Below are 21,777 nucleotides of genomic sequence, written 5' to 3'. Positions count from 1 at the left end.
GTTCGCAGAAAAACAGTCAATGAGCCTTTTAAGAACATTCTTTACTGTTATTTCTGTTTTCACGTGTAAGCTTGGATTGATTACAATATTAAGGTAATCTCCAAAAAGAACTAATTCTGCTTCTTGTATATTAGATGAAAGTTCGTTGATATATATGAGGAACAGTAGTAGACTTGAGATTGAGACTTGGGGCCCCGTACATGATTCCTCCTACACAGCAGTACATTACTATCATGCACTGCCCTTCAGATACTGACATATGAATTTCTTTCAAAAGCAGTAAACCTTAGTCATGTATTGAAATGCGACCAGGCATTGTAGTTAACTCCTTGGATTATTACCTAGGACTTTTTGAGTCCTTAATCTTTAATTGTGTGGTTTGCATTAATTGTGAAGAATGTTTTAGCTGCATGTTCGAACAGATATATTTTAGTAATATCTTGCACTTCCTTGGGCAATTTATTATACAATTTTATTCCTTGGTAGAAAATAATGTTTTGAGCTTTTTTGTTGTTTTTCCTGGGTAAATGTAAGTTCATACAGGCTCTTGTTCCATGATTATGTATAGAACTATTAGTGAAATACTTAGCAGTGTTATCCCTCATATGCACCACACATTGATAGATGTACTCACATGGTGTAGTAAGATGCTCAGTTTTCTAAATAGCTCTTTAAAAAGAAACCAACCAACTACTACTTCTAGTTATTATTCCTTCTTTTTTTTCCAACTTAAAAACTCTCACGTTTTGTGCCTTTGCTCCCTAGAGAATAATAATCCTGTGGATAAGAATTGAGTTAACATAGGAATGGTATAATATTGTAAGATGTTGTCTATTGCAAATGGATGGTAAAACTTGTATAAACATACAATTACTTTGGCAAGAGAGAAGGTATGATGATAGTAAGGCACTCAGAAACACCTGTCAGTTGGTAAAGTTTTTTCTTTTATACAAACACCATGGCAGGACATAACGATAGGTACTACTTTTTATCTTCTGCAACATGAATTCGAAATGATTAGTCTTGAAAGATCTCTTCCTGTTAATGATAATTACCTCTTCTCTATCATAGTACAGCAATGCCGATGATGATGTGTTTTGAGGATTATTCCCAAGATTTGCTCCAATAGTTCATGGACCACATAGAGGGAAACAGGTGTACGTGAAGCTCGTAGAAATGACGTACTTTTCTTTCATGAGCTAGACAAATTTTTATTGTTACTTACATAGTTGTATGTTACAAGCATTAAAACAAGAGAGGTGTTGTAAAAAATCTGAAGGTACACTGTTTTTTTTCACCCCACTGCTTTCTCAGATTACATTAATGTGGCATAATATGAACTAATATATCTTTTGCTCATTCAACTGGCACCTGAATTAGTAAACCTTATAGGTACCCACATAAATCCCTCAAGAGCATAACATGCTGATGACATTATTTTTACCAGTGTCTCTGTATGCTCATTCTGTGTTAACTGATAATCAGTATTCGTCCCTAATAACTTTGTGCTTGATACACAATCTATAGATTTATCATCTATACCTAATGTGACAGAGTTGTTTTCCCTCTTATTCCTAAAGTGTATACTGTTTTTTTTTCTTTATGTTCAATAACATTTTATTACATCCTGTCTAACAATGAACATCCTTGTGGGTTTCAGTTTTAATCTCTCATTGGAGCTCTGGGTTTAACCAGTGATTAGATGTTGCTGTAATCAGTGAAGAGAACCTTTTTTCCATGTCTAATACTATCTCGGAAGCCCTTGATATATCCAATATACTACTCTGGAGAACACCTGTGTTTGTGTTTTTGTTTTTGTTTGACAGTTGTTTTACTAAAAAGGTATCAGCAGCAGGTGTGTGGACTGTCTCTCTACATTTTTCAACCTGCTTTCCAGTTAAGACTGGAACCACTTGTTCCTCTTAAACCCCATGTTTAGTAGTATTTTATGGGCAACAGTGCTAAAGGACCTCGGACAAGTCTAAGGATATGCCCGAAACACAGTCTTCCCTATTATGAGCTTCAAGTACCACTTTTGTGAACTCAGTTACTTTTCTTTAGTAAGGGCACAACTCATGTGTGATTTTAGAACTCTGAAAAATTTCTGAACTTACAGTGGAACTCCATCTAAACCTGCTGACCCTTCATATTTTTTAATTCCTGTATTGTTTTTCTGACTTCAGGCTCTGTTGTGGGAAACATCGTTGTGCTTGCTGTGAAGGTCATTGTGAGTGCTACATGCATTTAGGAAAATTTTGCTGCAACCTCTCAGCAGTACCAGAGAAATACTCTTTCACAAACTTTACCAATTCTTGAGGGTTTTCATTTATCCTACCCCTGTCTTTGATATGTATGTAATTAAAATTGTGCCTGCCTTTTCCAGCTTTTTGTTTTATGGCATCCCAACACTTCTTTGATTTCATTTTTTGCTATAAATATTTTTTATCATTGATCTCATCATGATGAGAGAAGTGCTCTCCTATGTATGTTTTTATATCAGTGATGGTAATCTAGGAACTGTGGATTAGTGCATTGCTTTTTCAAAGAACTGAGAAATTTAGATGCACAGGAGGACTCTCTAATAGCCACAGTTATATATTTATTTTCTTTATCTGCTGCTGTAGATGTGGCTACTCTCCTCAAAAATTAATTGAAACTGTGCGCAGAGTGTAAATAACTTAGCAAATGACTCTGAGCACTATGCGACTTAACTTCTGAGGTCATCAGTCGCCTAGAACTTAGAACTAATGAAACCTAACTAACCTAAGGACATCACACACATCCATGCCCGAGGCAGGATTCGAACCTGCGACCGTAGCGGTCGCTCGGCTCCAGACTAGCGCCTAGAACTGCACGGCCACTCCGGCCGGCAAATAACTTAGCATCTATATTGTTTTCCATGTACATATATTGCTGCAACATGAGATGACCTGGAATTGATTTACAATAGGTAATTTTTTTCCCCCAATAAATGTTCCATGGTTACAGTAAAATTGTGTGTTCAGTGCACATTCTAGAAAACTGGTGGTTACTAAAAGTATATTTGTACCACGGTGACCTTGAGGACAACATGAATCAGAGTGACAACAGGATATAAATTTTCAGTTCGAAAAGTAAAAGCTATTCTTTGCAGCATTTTGCCATAAATGAAATTTGTTTATATGTTTACCTTTGAACATGAGGGCAACTATATTTCTAGATCTCTCTTTCGCACTCTTCTCAATTTAAGCTCCAGCAGATGCCAAATAAATATTGATTCAATTTTTGGTAAAAAGTCGCAGTTCATGGCTATTGGCACCTGTTTTGCATGGCTGTACATGTACTTCTATCATAATCGTATGTATTCATAATAGTCAGCTTTTTAGTAGCTCCAACATGTTTATTTCATAATTAGATCAGAATTAGCACAGTTCTTAAACATATTTTGTCTTTATTTTTTCAGATTGATCATGAACACTGCATGCTCTTGGCTCTACCTTGTGGCCGGGATCATATGGATGTGTTGCAGCAATCAAATAACCTACAGACAGGTTTTATCACATATTTACAACAGAAACAAGCTGCTGGAATTGTGAACATCGCAGCCCCTGGCTCTCAGCAGGTATATTATTACATCTGTTTGAGGATGATTTAGTGTTGTGTAGAAGTAAAATTTATTTGAAACCAGCACTGGAGAATGCTTGGGGTTTACACACATTCTCGAATTGTTAGTTCTGTAGTGTGTTAGGTCCTATTACCTCAATGTTCTGATTACGCAATACATGTAACTTCTTCACATATTTTGTTGTCTATAAACTCTTATTATCCTACAATAGAGAAATCTAAGTAATAATCTATGTTGAAATTAAATTAAAGCAGAATTGGTAACAGCAGAATTTTTGACTCATAAACAAGAATTAAGAATAAAAGTGAGAAGACACCTCAAAAAATAAGGTTTTTATTCAGGAACAGTGTGGATTGAAGATGAAGTGGAATCTGCACTAGTGAATACGGAGATACTTGATAGATTCAGAAATGATTACTTGCTAATAACTTCCCTAAATTTATGTATTGAGCTATTCTGAAACACTGGATGTATAGGTATAGGTAACCATATTTAACAATTAAGTGATAGGGTAACAGAACCAAAATACTTCAAATCATTTAACCAAACTAAAGTCAGTTTTTTAATAGTAAATATATTAAAATGAAAATTTGGTGACTTTCCCTAGAACTAATTGACTACTTAATACATGGCTCTTGTGTCTGACATCAGATTATGTTTTGTTATCCCCACAATATTTCCTCAAGTCAACTGCCTGACATCATCAGGAGGTGGCTGTTTGTTACTACTGGCAAGTAGCAGCTGCTGGTGTCTGCATTGGGATGATCTATATGGAAACTACCTTTGAAAGTTGCACTCTTGTGTGATTGAGTTGCTTGCAGACTAGAGGGAGGAGGAGATTAGTGTTTAACGTCCCGTCGACAACGAGGTCATTAGAGACGGAGCGCAAGCTCGGGTGAGGGAAGGATGGGGAAGGAAATCGGCCGTGCCCTTTCAAAGGAACCATCCCGGCATTTGCCTGAAGCGATTTAGGGAAATCACGGAAAACCTAAATCAGGATGGCCGGAGACGGGAGTGAACCGTCATCCTCCCGAATGCGAGTCCAGTGTGCTAACCACTGCGCCACCTCGCTCGGTGCTTGCAGACTAATGATAGTAGAATGTTCAGGGCCTCCTACCAGGAACTGAGCTGTATAGTCTTCCATGCACACAGCTGGTAACCGATGCTGTCGATAGTTTCAATGTGGCCAGGACCCGAGCAAAATTTAGCGAGATAGAACCTGCACTATGTATCAGTCTACCTGTTGTCAGATATACATGTTTTTCACTGTATTTAATGGCAGCGAGTGCGGGGCTCCCGGCTGTACTTGGTTGGAATCCTGAGTCCCTATTTATTAAGGTGTCCACTGTGCCAATACATATTGCCTCCTTTATCACACAATCCCAGAAAGACCACGTCTGGACCAGCCAGATAAATCTCAAGAGCACTGCTCTAGTACATGACACTACATGATATGTGAAAAGACAGAAATTGTTTATTCAGTTTTGTCTTTTTGGGACTGTGAGGTAAAGAGGCAATACATATTCACACAATAAAAAGATTAATTAATAGGAATTCAGAATGCCAGTTAAGTACAATTTGGAAACCTGCACTTGCAACCATTAGATATAGAGATAAGCAAGCAATTCTGATGACAGGTACGCTGCTACATAGTGAAGGTTACATTCAAGCAACAATGTTGGTTTGCCTCCCAGCCACAGTGACCCTTAGTGGTGACACTGGTTATGTGGCCCATGCTCAGAAGGCCACAGCTAGGGTCACTGTAGGGGCTTTGAAATGCTACCATCATCTGTTTGCAAATAACTGAACCATGCACTTGCGACATTCACATGAAGCTTCCGTACGGATTATTGCAATGCAGACAGCAGCAGTTGCTCCTTGCTAGCAATAACTATCAGCAACCCCCTGATTACGTCAAGCAGTTCCTTGGAAGAAATATCGTGGAATACACAAAAGATGATTTGGCAGCAGACCTAAGGGTCATATATTAAATAACTTGCTGATGGAACATAAACAATTATGAAAAGCATAGATCACTGCTCACTGTAAAGATGACATGAGTTGTTGCAGACATGCACAACAAAAAGCCTGTTACACATTGAGTTTTCAGTCAAAGACTTCTTCAGAAAAGAAAGAAAATACATACATTCACACAAGCAGGCATACCCCACTGCTCTGCCCAGACTGCAACTGTTGCATTGAATGAAAGTAGCAATGTGGAGTGAGGCAGAGAAGGGGGAGGGATAGAAGAGTACACATGACAGAAGAGAAGAGCACTGTCTAGTGGAGCATGCAGGAACCAGAAGGTAGCCAGATGCATTGTCAGGAGGCTGTGGGGAGGGGGGGGGGGTAGCAGAGAGAGAAAAAAGATTGGTGGGAATATTGGCAGAGAGTAGTGCAGGGGGGTGTGGAGACATGAATTGACAGGAGGTTATAGGCCGGGGTGACAACTGTTGGCTTGCGGGTGTGGGAACAGTAGGTTTTTGTAGGTTGAGGCTGGGAAACTTTAGGGAGTGGAGAATCTGTTGTAAAGATAACTCCTACCTGCTCAGCACAGAATAGCTGGTGGTGGAGGGATGACTCAGATGGTGTGGGTTGTGAAGCACCACACATGCCCTTGGCCACAATTCAGCAGTGTCCATTCATGCTAGTGGAAGCTGGTCAGTAGTTGTACCAATACAAGAAGCTGTGCAGTGATTGCAGCAGAGCTGGTATATGACGTAACTGCTTTCACAGGGGGTCTGGCCTCTGACGGGGTAGGGTAAGCCTGTGACAGGACTGGAGTAGTAAGTGCTGGGTGGGTGGAATGGGCAGGAGGGAGCTGGGATTAGGAGTGGATTAGGGATGAAATAGTTTGTTGTGGAGGTTGAGTCAGCGAAGAAACATCACTTTTGGAGAAATGGGAAGCACTTGGATAGGATGAGCTTAATTTCTGGGTATGATAGATAAGCAAAGCATTCATTAGGGCTTCACGCATTGAAATGGGCGACATCCTACCCAAGATCCTTCCCACCCCTGCTAACATTTTCAGTCACTCGTCCAACCTCCACATAATCCTAGTCCATCCCTGGGCCACTCCCAGTCCCAAGCCCTTGCCACAGGGATCATATCCGTGTGGAAGACCCAGGTCTACGACCTGCCCAAACCACCCATCCAGTACTTCGTATTCCAGTCCTGTCACAATCTTATCCCACTCTATCAGAGGCCAGACAACCTGTGAAAGCAGCCATGTCACATACCTGTTCTGCTGCAACCATTGCACAGCTTTTTACATTGGTATGGCCGTCAACCAGCTGTCCACCAGGAAGAATAGCCACTGCCAAAATTTGGACAAGAGCAAAGAGGACCACCACGTGGAACAACATGCAGCTGAACGTAACATGTGCTATTTCAATGGTTGCATCACAGTCCATGCCATTGTCCCTTCACCAAGAGCTTTTCTGAATGGTGCAAATGGGAGGTACTCTTGCAACCCATTCTGCACATCCTACAATAACCTACTGTCCTCACACCTTCCACCCAAGAGTTTGTGCCCCCTCTGTCCTATAACCTCCTACCAATTCACATCCCCTCACTCTCATTGGGTGGTGTTCTCTGCCCAACACACCCATTTATCTTTTTCTCTCCCCCCCCCCCCCCCTCCCCCTCCCAATCTCCTCCAGATGCTGCACGTTGTAGTCTTGTCCTGACACCTTCCTAGTCCCAGCACATTCTGCCACACAATGCTCTTACAAGGGGAGGCCGCCAATTGTGAAATTCAGATTCGATTCATACTGCGCATAATAAAAGCTCATGGCCAGAGGTGTAATGTGGCAAAGCACCAAGATGCACTTCTCAGCCGTTGTCGAGAAAATCGACAGTTAAAAGAAACCGTTGCGGTGAAATACTCTGTACTATTATTAATTGTCTACAGCGTCGTGGCGCAGCGGTAAGCGCTCGGGTTCGTAATCCGAAGGTCGCCGGATCGAATCTCGCGCTATGCAACTTTTTTTTTTTTTTAGTACTTGTTTTATATATATATATATATATATATATATATATATATATATATATATATATATAAAGAAAGATGATGAGACTTACCAAACAAAAGCGCTGGCAGGTCGATAGACACACAAACAAACACAAATATACACACAAAATTCAAGCTTTCGCAACAAAGTGTTGCCTCATCAGGAAAGAGGGGAAGGAGAGGGAAAGACGAAAGGATGTGGGTTTTAAGGGAGAGGATAAGGAGTCATTCCAATCCCGGGAGCGGAAAGACTTACCTTAGGGGGAAAAAAGGACAGGTATACACTCGCACACACACCCATATCCATTCACACATACAGACACAAGCAGACACACACATATATATATATATATATATATATATATATATATATATATATATATATATATATAGGGAAACATTCCATGTAGGAAAAATATATCTAAAAACAAAGATGATGTGACTTACAAATGAAAGTGCTGGCAGGTCGACAGACACACAAACGAACACAAACATACACACAAAATTCAAGCTTTCGCAACAAAGTGTTGCCTCATCAGGAAAGAGGGAAGGAGAGGGAAAGACGAAAGGAAATGGGTTTTAAGGGAGAAGGTAAGGAGTCATTCCAATCCCGGGAGCGGAAAGACTTACCTTAGGGGGAAAAAAGGACGGGTATACACTCGCACACACACACACACATATCCATCCACACATATACAGACACAAGCAGACATCTCACAAGCAGATATATAATTCCCGGCAATCAGTTGCAACAATTATGCGTATAATAAGTTGTTGAAAGTCGTTTGTCGTGGAAAAACTGGCGACATCATTATGTTGTATTTCACAAATGTTATTAATTGTCTTCATAATGTTAACCACGTATAGTTAACGGAAGACGTAGAAACGATATTCCGAAACGAATACGTATAGCGTAAGTCAAACGTTCGAATTAGAATAGAGACCCCACGAACACAAATTTGCTGTGGCAGGTATGAAATATAAACTCCGTTACTCGCTCGTTACACTTGAACGACAGATGTTGAATGGGTCGAAACGAGCCGCCGCATAACAGCGTAGTTGCCTGATAACTTCGAAAGAAGGTAGATGCGGTCCCTAGCGCAGCTTATAACATTGTCGAAAATCAGTGCGGGCGGCGAACCCGAGCGCTTACCGCTGCACCACGACGCTGTAGAAAATTATTAATCGTCGAGAGTATTTCACCGCAACGGTTTCTTTTAACTGTCGATTTTCTCGACAACGGCTGAGAAGTGCATCTTGGTGCTTTGCCACATTACACCTCTGGCCATGAGCTTTTATTATGCGCAGTATGAATCGAATCTGAATTTCACAATTGGCGGCCTCCCCTTGTTAGCCCCCTTCCACCCGTTTTTCATGCCCTACTCCAGACTGCTGCTGACGTTCAATGCAACAGTTGTAGTCTGAGTCTGCCCAGGGTGGGCAGAGAGAGAGCAGTTGTGTGTGTGTGTGTGTGGTTTTTTTTTTTTTTTTTTTTTTTTTTTTTTTTTTTTTTTTTTTTTTTTTTTGTAAAGAAGGCTTTGGCTGAAAGCTCAGTGTGTAACAATCTTTTTGTTGTGCCTGTCTGCAACTCAACGTGTCATCTTTACGGTGAGTAGCAATCTATCCTTTTGTAATTGTTGATACTATAACCTGGAATTTTGCTTGTTTGATAAATTAATGATGGGCATGTTGCATGTTTGTACTCCCTTAAGGATCTCTGGCCAACCACTGTTTAGTGATTTTTCTGACTTTTTCCAGTACAAGTGGTTATCATTGTCAGGGTTCACCTAAACGTTCTTTGACAGTGCTACCAAACGTGCTGGGGAAATCTCAGAAAATCCACTAAACAACAGTCAGCTGAAGATCCTGAGACTAAAGCCAACAGGCAGCTTGTGAAGAAGAAGCCGCAAAATCCTCAACAATTTTAAATTACTGATTGTTCCAGAGTATGGCAGAATTTAGGAATTATGTGTGGCAACTTTCTTCTATGTTTTATTAGATGATTCCAAAATTCAGCAGTTTGCTGTATGGAATTTGGATCCTTTTAAATGAATTCTCTGCCTTGCTGCTTATGTTGGCACATAGTAGCGTAAAATTTGCTCTCTGTTGTTTGCAGTTATTGAGTAGCAAAATTCACATTTAACAGCAGAAAAATTCAATTTTTGTCTTGCATTGCTTATTTTTCTTATAAAGCAGGCATTTTATGGGAGCAAGTCTTCCTGAGAGTGAAATTTCTGTCTGCAACTGTTTATTAATTGTTTGCAAGATCCAGAGTACAGCTGCAGTTTTACATTTGCATGTGTTCTCTCTATTTAAATTTTCAATTTAGATAGTGTGAGCAACCAAATGTTGACAATGCCCATCTACCTAGAGATGCGTACCGTCCAGTTTTTCCATATGCAGACAATTTTTGTGTGTCTGTACTTTGGCAGGCAGAAAGCAGTGATGCCTTTGAAAACGTGAATTCGTTTTAGCAGATTTCAGTAATACATAGCCATGCCTAACACACCATTTAAGTAAATGAACAACAGAATATCTTCATGGTACCAGAGAAAGGTGCACCTTAGTACTGCAGGCCATTTCACAAATTGTCACTCTGCTTAGTCATAGGATCAAAGGAATGTGACATTTGTTGAAATTTTCTTCGCACAGCACATCAGAGGTCAGAGTCTGTAACAGTCAGTTGATGTTGGAAGACTTTGGGCTACTAGTGTGCTTGCCTAGTGTCAACATTATAGAGCTAACTATAACAGTACTTAGTTTTCTACTATAGTAGTCATCACTTAGTGAATGTTGTGTTGCACTGTCTGTCTGTTCTGAAATGTGAGATAAAACATTTCCAAGGCCCATTGTGAGTGCTGCCTAAGATTCATCACATTCACAGTCTTCTCTAGTACCTATTCCCAGGCTCGGTATCATTATAACCACTACCTGTCAAATGTAATGGTGAACAATTAGATTTCTAATGTTTCTTTTACTGTTGAATTCCTGTAATATGAGTGGTGGTGTACTATTAAGGTATCTTCTGAACTGAGTTTGTGCTCTTTTATTAGGTTATGTTTCATTGTCACTGACTTTTTGAAGTTTCCAGTGGGGTGCTCTGACATAGTGCAGATTGTCTGCACAGCATAGTTTTTGATACATTCATATGGCGTGTTGTATATACCATATAATAAATTGCTTAGGACAGAATTCTCCTGAGCTGATGTTGGAACCTGTGTTTATTTAAATCAGGCATGGGCAACATTTGATGACCTGCAGGCCTATGCACATACACACTTAAGCTTGTGAGCCATCTCATCATCACACAGCAGGAACACTCCTAGTGCATGAAGTCAAAAACTATATTGCCCGGTACATTAATGGACTCGAATATGAGGGTCTTGGTGCAACACACAATGTTAATCTGCTAAGAAATTTCAGATCAGCGCACACTCCACTGCAGAGTGAAATTTCATTCCGGAAATATAGGCCCATTCCCCCTTTCCCTTTTTGTGGACATTTATATGTAGTTTGAGTTCTTCTAAATTTTGAATGTGTGGTTGAATAATTTAGTTTTCTCTGTACCATGAAGTTCCTTATACACTCCAAGGCAAATTTTCCAGATAGAACACAAATTGGTAGATGTGATTTACGTGTACAGACTAACAAAAGATTATGGTTTCAGATGAATTGGGTGATTTATTAAAGAGAAAGCACTTCAGAAATTGAGGAAGTCCATAAGGCGTTGTTTCACCTCTGGCCCTTACGCGAGCAATTATTCAACTTCACATTGGTTGAGAGAGTTGTTGGATGTCTCCTGAGGGATATTGCGCAAATTCTGTCCAGTTGGTGCATTAGATTGTCAAAATCCCAAGCTTGTTGGGGAGCCCTGCCCACATGCTCCAAAAGTTCTCAATTGGGGAGAGATGTGGTGACCTTGCTGGCAAGCACAAAGACAAGCAGTAAAAACTCTTGCCATGTGTGGATGGGCATTATCTTGCTGAAAATCCCAGGATGGCTTCACAAGAAGAGCAACAAAATGGGGCATACAATATTGTGAATGTACAGCTGTGCACCCCAGACCATCTGTCCTTATTGTCAGGCTGTACGGAGGGTGATAGTCAGGTTGGAATCCCACTGCAGTCCAGGATGCCTCCAGACACATCTTAAGCTTGGAGTCTCTTTGATTGGAGTAGAATTATCTTAAGTGATGAGTCGTGCTATGAACTGAACCCTGATGACCAGTGAAGATGTGTTGGGAGACACTCCAGACAGCGGTGCCGGCAACCATGTGTGATGGTCTAGAGTACCACATCATTTCGTTGCAGGACCGACAGCGGTATGTCGGCGATATTCTGTGCCCTTTTTGTTGCCCTACATGGCAAGCCACCCTGCACTTAAACTGCAGCAAGGTAAAGCCCACCTACATGTGTGAGAGTTTCTACCTTTGTCTGTGCTTGCCAAACCCTATCTTGGACAGCAAGGTTGCTGGGTCTCTCCCCAATTAAGAATGTTTACAGCTTGATGTTTGGACAATCTAACATGCCAGTTGGAATTTGGCACAATATCCCTCAAGAGGACATCCAACATCTCTATCGATCAAAGCCAATGCTCGCAAAGGGCCAGAGTTGGACCAACATATTACGGACTTATTCAGTTTGTGAAGCTCTTTCTCTCGAATAAATCATCCAATTTTTCTGAAACTGTAATCATTTGTTTGTCTGTACATGTAAATCACGTGTACCAATTGCTATCCCATTTGGATAATTCCTTCTGTGGTGTGTCATGTTTTTAAAGTGTGTACATCACTTGCATTCTTTAAATTGTATATTTTATCTTACAGATATGTGTAGAATGTGTTATTTAAAATCTGATTGTAATTTTTCATTTTCAGGCTGCGTATGTGGTGCATATCTTTCCGTCCTGTGAGTTTGCTAACGAAAACCTAGCTAGAATAGCTCCTGACTTGTTGCATCGAGTATCAGACATAGCACACCTACTCATAATTATTGCAACAGTGTGAACACTTGACATAAGTGGACCTTTGTCAAGTGAATTATAGAATGGCCAAAAGGCACCCAGCAGGAAGAAGAGAAAAGTTGACAGCACGTAGTAGAGCAGTCAGCAAGATGGCTGGGTGGTGGTCAGTGGCAGGCTCGTGGTGCTGGCCCGCCTGGCACTAAACATGCAGCTAGTACAGAATTTCTCAGATTGTTTGCTTTGTTTAGGTTTTCTGAAATGTGCTTTGGTGTTGTATTCTATTAGAATTTTTTTGTTTTTTGAAGAAAAAGAGAAGAGGGGCCTAATTTTGAATGTGTCGGAAAGGAGTTCTTACTCTCTGCATGTTTAGTATCAGGCATATGTTTTGAACTCCTGTGGGAATCAGGAATTAAAAAAATGATGTGTGATGGTTTTCGCTAACGAGATAGCGGATATGTCTGCAAAGTCTTAGATGATTTGTTGATTGATTCACATTCAGTAAGCCAGTAGCATCACAGTTATCAGATCCAAAGTGTCTTTAATACTACTGGTGACCAATGATGCGATTTGGTGTATTCAGCTGTAAAGAAGTAACGGATTATATTAAAGATTTATTGTTGCATGCTTGCTGAAAGGAAATATGAGAAATGCTGGGTAACATTCCTGTATAGTTGTCTGATTATTTTTATAAATAAATAAATAAATATGTGTATAAATATGTATATGTGTATATTGTAGATTGTGTTGTTGTCCATAGGCGGAAAAATAGCATTATAATATTTATGGACACAATAGTTTATTCTAGTCACAGTTTAACACTTAAATGTGGAAGATTTTACCCAGCAGTTCTTACATTTTTGTTTCTAATGTGACGCAACAATAGTCTTGTATGAAGAACCTGCAAGTCATTTTGACTATGAATGTGTCTGTCTTTGTGTGTGAATCAGATGTTTCCTGATTGTGTGACACTGTGTGGAACCTACATTCAGACAGTTTATAAATGTGTTTTAATTTACCAAAACTGTGTGTGTGTGTGTGTGTGTGTGTAGAGAGAGAGAGAGAGAGAGACGACACAGGGATATTTATAATAATTTAAGCTTTGGCCGCAATGAGTGCAGTTATACTCATTGAAATTGATTGCTTTTAGGCAAGCACAATTGTAGAAAGAACCCAAAGGATATTCTGTTCTATAGTGTGTGCATATTTTCAATGAGTAGCTGTGTTAGTGAGATCAAATCGAGACTAGGACAAGATATTTGAATGTCACATGCATTTATGTACCATGTGCTTACACATTTTAACAAATAATATGAAGATTAAGATAAGTACAATTTATTAATAAACGTGTTTTATGTTAAAATTTCGAGTCTGTTATTAACGGGCAGTGTTACGAGAGTTGTATGTCAGCGCGCATATTACATAAAACCTGCCAGGTGTACCATATGTAATTTTTAATTTTCTGTAGGTACCGTCGTTCGAGCGAATGTTTATTCGATGTACAGTATGTAATTATATATATTATAAAACTCTTGTTACATCTTCATAAGAAAAACTGGACTGATCTACTCATCATTCATAATCATTAATTTTAAGATCATTTCATTACTTGTATATTTTGTATATAAAAATACTATAATTGTGCAGTGTTGTTCGACTCTTTAGTCCATGTACCTACACGCGATGTGGTTTAAATATATGTATATAAGAAATGAGCGCATGTGTATAGGAAGACTTGTAATACTGCGGATAGATGTATATTGGTGTGTAGATAGAACTGTTAAATGTGCACTTTTTTTTCCTGCGGTTTAGTATGTGCATTTCTTCGTACTTACACATAGCTCTTTATTTCCTGTTGCAATAAACAGAGGTGTCTCTTTTTAGCCTCTGTTCTCACTAGCTTCAAGATGATGTAAATGTATTGTGTAGAGTGTCTTGTATTTTTGGCATTAGATTTATTTGTTTTTAAATTATTTTAAATTTAGATATGCCATAAGTGGTTAAAAAGGTGTTTTTCAATGTCAGTTTGCTCAAAATGTCATCCCAGATTCTATTTTCACTTTTTATTATGTAAAAGTGAGTGAAATCATTATATATTTTTTGATGTGTACAAAAGTAAAACATGGAAAAATGGAAAAAAAATGAACTATGGTGAAGCGGACACAAGTTCGATTGTTTAAATATACAGCCGATTCGGTTATGAAGGCAGGAAACAAAACTTGTAAATATTTTCAGAGACTACCTTAGGCTGTGATCTCTCTGCATTAAGTTACTAAATTTCATTTGATAAAAAGATCGTCCAGTGATTTAAGTTATTTGATGAATGAAAATATAAAGTGTTAATAAAAATAAATGGAAATTTCATAATGCTGTTGTTTATTCATTTCATAACGTAGTGTAATGCCTGCACCATTTTCCTACTTTATTGTTGTTGTTGTTGTGATCTTCAGTCCTGAGACTGGTTTGATGCAGCTCTCCATGCTACTCTATCCTGTGCAAGCTTCTTCATCTCCCAGTACCTACTGCAACCTACATCCTTCTGAATCTGCTTAGTGTATTGATCTCTTGGTCTCCCTCTATGATTTTTACCCTCCACGCTGCCCTCCAATGCTAAATTTGTGATCCCTTGATGCCTCAAAACATGTCCTACCAACCGATCCCTTCTTCTAGTCAAGTTGTGCCACAAACTTCTCTTCTCCCCAATCCTATTCAATACCTCCTCATTAGTTACGTGATCTACCCACCTTATCTTCAGCATTCTTCTGTAGCACCACATTTCGAAAGCTTCTATTCTCTTCTTGTCCAAACTGGTTATCGTCCATGTTTCACTTCCATACATGGCTACACTCCATACAAATACTTTCAGAAACGACTTCCTGACACTTAAATCTATACTCGATGTTAACAAATTTCTCTTTTTCAGAAACGATTTCCTTGCCATTGCCAGTCTACATTTTATATCCTCTCTACTTCGACCATCATCAGTTATTTTACTCCCTAAATAGCAAAACTCCTTTACTACTTTAAGTGTCTCATTTCCTAATCTAATCCCCTCAGCATCACCCGATTTAATTTGACTACATTCCATTATCCTCGTTTTGCTTTTGTTGATGTTCATCTTATATCCTCCTTTCAAGGCACTGTCCATTCCGTTCAACTGCTCTTCCAAGTCCTTTGCTGTCTCTGACAGAATTACAATGTCATCGGCGAACCTCAAAGTTTTTACTTCTTCTCCATGAATTTTAATACCTACTCCGAATTTTTCTTTTGTTTCCTTTACTGCTTGCTCAATATACAGATTGAATAACATAGGGGAGAGGCTACAACCCTGTCTCACTCCTTTCCCAACCACTGCTTCCCTTTCATGCCCTCGACTCTTATAACTGCCATCTGGTTTCTGTACAAATTGTAAATAGCCTTTCGCTCCTTGTATTTTACCCCTGCCACCTTCAGAATTTGAAAGAGAGTATTCCAGTTAACGTTGTCAAAAGCTTTCTCCAAGTCTACAAATGCTAGAAACGTAGGTTTGCCTTTTCTTAATGTTTCTTCTAAGATAACTCGTAAGGTTAGTATTGCCTCACGTGTTCCAACATTTCTACGGAATCCAAACTGATCTTCCCCAAGGTCCGCTTCTACCAGTTTTTCCATTCGTCTGTAAAGAATTCGCGTTAGTATTTTGCAGCTGTGACTTATTAAACTGATAGTTCGGTAATTTTCACATCTGTCAACACCTGCTTTCTTTGGGATTGGAATTATTATATTCTTCTTGAAGTCTGTGGGTATTTCGCCGGTATCATACATCTTGCTCACCAGATGGTAGAGTTTTGTCATGACTGGCTCTCCCAAGGCCATCAGTAGTTCTAATGGAATGTTGTCTACTCCCGGGGCCTTGTTTCGACTCAGGTCTTTCAGTGCTCTGTCAAACTCTTCACGCAGTATCTTATCTCCCATTTCATCTTCATCTACATCCTCTTCCATTTCCATAATATTGTCCTCAAGTACATCGCCCTTGTATAAACCCTCTATATACTCCTTCCACCTTTCTGCCTTCCCTTCTTTGCTTAGAACTGGTTTGCCATCTGAGCTCTTGATATTCATACAAGTGGTTCTCTTCTCTCCAAAGGTCTCTTTAATTTTCCTGTAGGCAGTATCTATCTTACCCCTAGTGAGACAAGCCTCTACATCCTTACATTTGTCCTCTAGCCATCCCTGCTTAGCCATTTTGCACTTCCTGTCGATCTCATTTTTGAGACGTTTGTATTCCTTTTTGCCTGCTTCATTTACTGCATTTTTATATTTTCTCCTTTCATCAATTAAATTCAATATTTCTTCTCTTACCCAAGGATTTCTATTAGCCCTCGTCTTTTTACCTACTTGATCCTCTGCTGTCTTGACTACTTCATCCCTCAGAGCTACCCATTCTTCTTCTACTGTATTTCTTTCCCCCATTCCTGTCAATTGTTCCCTTATGCTCTCCCTGAAACTCTCTACAACCTCTGGTTCTTTCAGTTTATCCAGGTCCCATCTCCTTAAATTCCCACCTTTTTGCAGTTTCTTCAGTTTCAATCTGCAGTTCATAACCAATAGATTGTGGTCAGAATCCACATCTGCCCCTGGAAATGTCTTACAATTTAAAACCTGGTTCCTAAATCTCTGTCTTACCTACTTTATTATAAGTGGTCTTTGTTATTTTGGTAGAAACCTGATTGTTAGTTGTCTTTCAGTTGCATGATAAAATTATAAATATTGAACAGTATGCCATATTATGTCTTAAGAGCACTTACAGTTTTAGGATGAGTAATTTCATTATCATTGATAACTATGTATTAACACTCCTTGGTGCCCTGAATATGTGGGGGTAAAAAGTTCAAGTAACACTGGCAAATAAATATTACCAATGTGCAACTCAACATAGACAAATACATAGAAAGAAGGATCCTTTATTGTATGATTATATGATAGCGGAACAAACACTGGTAGCAGTTACTTCTGTAAAATATCTGGGAGTATGCGTACGGAATGATTTGAAGTGGAATGATGATATAAAATTAATTGTTGGTAAGGCGGGTGCCAGGTTGAGATTCATTGGGAGAGTCCTTAGAAAATGTAGTCCATCAACAAAGGAGGTGGCTTACAAAACATTCATTCAACCTATACTTGAGTATTGCTCATCAGTGTGGGATCCGTACCAGGACGGGTTCACAGAGGAGATAGAGAAGATCCAAAGAAGAGCGGCGCGTTTCGTCACAGGGTTATTTGGTAAGCGTGAAGCATTACGGAGATGTTTAGCAAACTCAAGTGGCAGATCTGCAAGAGTGGTGCTCTGCATCACGGTGTAGCTTGCTGTCCAGGTTTCGAGAGGGTGCGTTTCTGGATGAGGTATCAAGTATATTGCTTCCCCCTACTTATACCTCCCTAGGAGATCACGAATGTAAAATTAGAGAGATTCAAGCGCGCACGGAGGCTTTCCGGCAGTCCTTCCCGGGAGCCATATGCGACGAACAGGAAAGGGAGGTAATGACAGTGGCACGTAAAGTGCCTTCCGCCACACACCGTAGGGTGGCTTGCAGAGTATAAATGTAGATGTAGATTTACCACATATAATTGTTTTGTTCCTGATTCATTGGTATGAATATTTACCAACTGATACATCATGGTGGACTCAGAAATACATAATAAATTGAATATATTTATTCATTGCTAGTTCTAAAGAGTACGTACAGTCATGTATTTCACTCTCATGCTGGAGGAAACATTTAGTCACTTAAAGGGTACAGTCATTGTTTATTGTACTGTTACCAAGCAAGGGACACAGTGGTTAGGGAACTGAATTCACATTCAAAAGGAGTGGGGCTTCAAATCACCATCTATCCATCCAGATTTAGGTTTTCTATAGATTCTCTAAAATTATTAAGGAGAGTACTCGGGTCATCACTTTCGAAGGGACACATCTGATTTCCAATCCCCAGTCTAAGGTACTATTTCATCCGATAGCAAAATTTTCACTACTACATATGGTGACTTACAAACATTACTCCCCTGAAAGTATTTTCACTCTGCAGTGGTATGTTGATGATTTGAAACTTCGTGGCATACAGATTGAAAGACGATGATAAATTATGTAAAACAAACTGAAGACCATTAACAAGGAGGAGATTAGAGGAAGCTTTTTGCTTGACATTTTGTTGTTGTTTTTGTTGTTGTTGTTGTCGTCTTCAGTCCTGAGACTGGTTTGATGCAGCTCTCCACGTTCAAAAATGGCTATGAGCACTATGGGACTTAACTTCTGAGGTCATCAGTCCCCTTAAATCTAACTAACCTAAGGATATCACACACATCCATGCCCGAGGCAGGATTCGAACCTGCGACCGTAGCGCTCGCGCGGTACCAGACTGTAGCGCCAGAACCGCTCGGCCACTCCGGCCGGCGCTCTCCATGTTACTCTATCCTTTGCCAGCTTCTTCATCTACCAGTACCTACTGTAACCTACAAACCTACATCCTTCTGAATCTGTTTAGTGTATTCATCTCTTGGTCTCCCTCTATGATTTTTACCCTCCACGTTGCCCTCCAATACCAAATTGGTGATCCCTTGATGCCTCAGAATATGCCCCACCAACCGATCCCTTCTCCTAGTCAAGTTGTTCCACAAATTTCTCTTCTCTCCAGTTATATTCAGTACCTCCTCATTAGTTATGTGATCTATCCATTTAATCTTCAGCATTCTTCTGTAGCACCACATTTCACTTCCATTCATGGCTACACTCCATACAAATACTTTGAGAAATGACTTCCTGACACTTCAATCTATACTCGATGTTAACAAATTTCTCTTCTTCAGAAACGCTTTCCTTGCCATTGCCAGTCTACATTTTATATCGTCTCTACTTCGACCATCATCAGTTATTTTGCTCCCCAAATACAAAACTCATTTACTACTTTAAGCCTCTCATTTCCTAATCTAATTCCCGCAGCATCACCCGATTTAATTCGACTACATTCCATTATTCTCGTTTTGCTTCTGTTGATGTTCATCTTATATCCTCCTTTCAAGAGACTGTCCATTCCGTTCAGCTGCTCTTCGAGGTCCTTTGCTGTCTCGGCGAACCTCAAAGTTTTATTTCTTCTCCACGGATTTTAATTCCTACTGACATAAATGACTCTGATAAAGAGCAGATTACCACTCAGCATCTGGGAATGAGCATTGCAGTATCAGCAAAGTTAGTCGGCTGCTGTTGTGATCATTTACGGAGGGAGTTCTAAAGACTGTGAAACCATGGGTAGGTGACACTGTGTTGGACACACACAACTTGTCACAGAATATGGAGATCAAAGGCAACACAGAATGTTGGGATTAGACGCTGACCCACTTTGGAAAGCAGTATATGCTGCTTTCTGTGGCTCATCTGATGGCAAAGTACAGTGTTAGTACGAGCACAAGTATTTTGGAGCACACTTTTCAGTGTACATGGCTGAAAATGGGGCTCCACAGCAGACAACCCCTACTTCTTCCCACGTTGATCCAACAACATTGTTAATTATGACTGCAGTGGGCACAAGATATGTGAGCTTGGAAGAGGATAATGGAAATATATTGACTGGATGGACGAATCCTGTTTCTTGGTATACTGTGATCATCGTGAGAACAAACCTGAGGTAAACATTACACCATATATTCATCCGCATTTTCTAGAATCTCGTTGGATTGTGTTTCATGTAGAGTGGAAGCAAAGCTGTGTCCAGTAAAGTCAAGGACGATCATTAGGATAAGTTTTATGCTGTGTTACATGCACGTAGACTGAGCGATAATGCAGGACAACAACTTTACCTGTGCATTTAACTTGGACAGCAATGGCCTGCCAGCTGGTCCACCTAACATGCAATGATGTGATGCGAGCGGTTGCAGTTCAGATGTAAGAAGAGACGACATTGCTTCAAATGTCATTTACTTTTTGAAGAGAATGAAATAATATTCGGCAAAACTCCAGCACTACTGTATGCTTCTTAGGTGACCAGACACAAAGCATAAAATGCTCATTCTCACCTAAAATAGTATTCTGATTACAAATAAGAGTGATGAAAATTCCAAACTTAAACACAGAATAATTTTTCTGGAACGAGATATGTGTGATGCAAAAGCATACTGCAGAGATTTCACCGTATTGTTGAATACTGAAGTTACTAAATGTATTAATTAGTCAGTTGTCTAGTAATCTCTTAGCTCCTTCCTTATCCGAATCTAAGAAATACATTACAGTTCTCCAACTGTCATCTGCTACGTTGATAACAAGTCAATCAACAACAGAATCCGCATTTTCACCTCTCCTTTGCGATGTGCCATCCTATATCCCACCGGCATTCAGCATTGACATGTGAAGAAACTGTGTGTGTTAGTTCCTGTACATCTGGCAGCTTAACAGTCTTGTAATTTCTCATGACAAATCCCTTAACTTGCCTCCAGGACAGTTATGTTAAGTTCATACGGTAATGCTACAGTGGCAAATGTAAAAATGAAGCATTTGTATAGTGTGCTCGATGTGAAAATGATTGTTTTTCATGTTTCTATGACACTTATCAATGATTCATGTGAGACAACATGTATGTTATAAAACAATGGCCATAGTATAAATAGAGTTTTTGGTGCTTCACTTTTGTCCTAAAAATTAAATTTAATTTAAGCAACTTGTATTAACAATCTTTCATAAAATATCAATAAATGAGAATTTATATTTGAAATGAAAACAGGAATTTTGCATGAAATATGTAATTAGAAACAAGAAATGTGTGTTATTCATACAAAATGATGAAGAATTTTACAGTTATGAGATGTAGGTATTTCAAATTGAATGAAGAAAAAAAGAATGACCAAGGTAAGACTTGAATCAGTGATCCGTGAACTGCGCCAAATTATCAATCTACTATGCTACCGATTCTGTACACATCCAATGTGTATTTATCTCTCAGCTGTGTCAAATACAGTCCCTTGGTAAACTTCAAAGCCGTTTTTTCTGTGAATTTGTGAAAAACATTGAGAACATATTGGCACTTTCTAACAGTGTTCCACACCCTTGTTTCACATCGGAGCAGGAAGCAGCCTCACCCGTTTTCATACTGTGTAGTAACAGCACAACAATCGGAGCACAACAGTACAGAGACTGTGACTGTACACGATTTTTTAAATAAAAACTACACTGCTAAAGCAT

At 39.4% G+C, this 21,777-nt stretch overlaps 1 protein-coding gene and 1 long non-coding RNA gene across 5 annotated transcripts in view; one reads left to right on the top strand and one right to left on the bottom strand.

Moving 5' to 3' along the window:
- Positions 1 to 14,942, top strand: part of LOC126237088 (protein split ends-like) — a 373,733-nt gene extending 358,791 nt beyond the window's left edge. The window contains exons 19-20 of the mRNA XM_049946892.1: positions 3,443 to 3,601; positions 12,493 to 14,942. Of these exons, the coding sequence (XP_049802849.1) occupies positions 3,443 to 3,601; positions 12,493 to 12,621 (288 nt within the window). The 3' untranslated portion in view covers positions 12,622 to 14,942. The remainder of the gene's footprint in view (positions 1 to 3,442; positions 3,602 to 12,492) is intronic.
- Positions 1 to 21,777, bottom strand: part of LOC126237089 (uncharacterized) — a 47,538-nt gene that overhangs the window by 10,990 nt on the left and 14,771 nt on the right. The gene's annotated exons all lie outside the window — the stretch shown is intronic.

This window comes from Schistocerca nitens, chromosome 2, assembly GCF_023898315.1.
Source record: "Schistocerca nitens isolate TAMUIC-IGC-003100 chromosome 2, iqSchNite1.1, whole genome shotgun sequence".
Taxonomy (NCBI): Eukaryota; Metazoa; Arthropoda; class Insecta; order Orthoptera; family Acrididae; genus Schistocerca; species Schistocerca nitens.
Note: the sequence above shows the minus strand (reverse complement) of the source record. Positions and strands in the feature narration are given on the sequence as shown.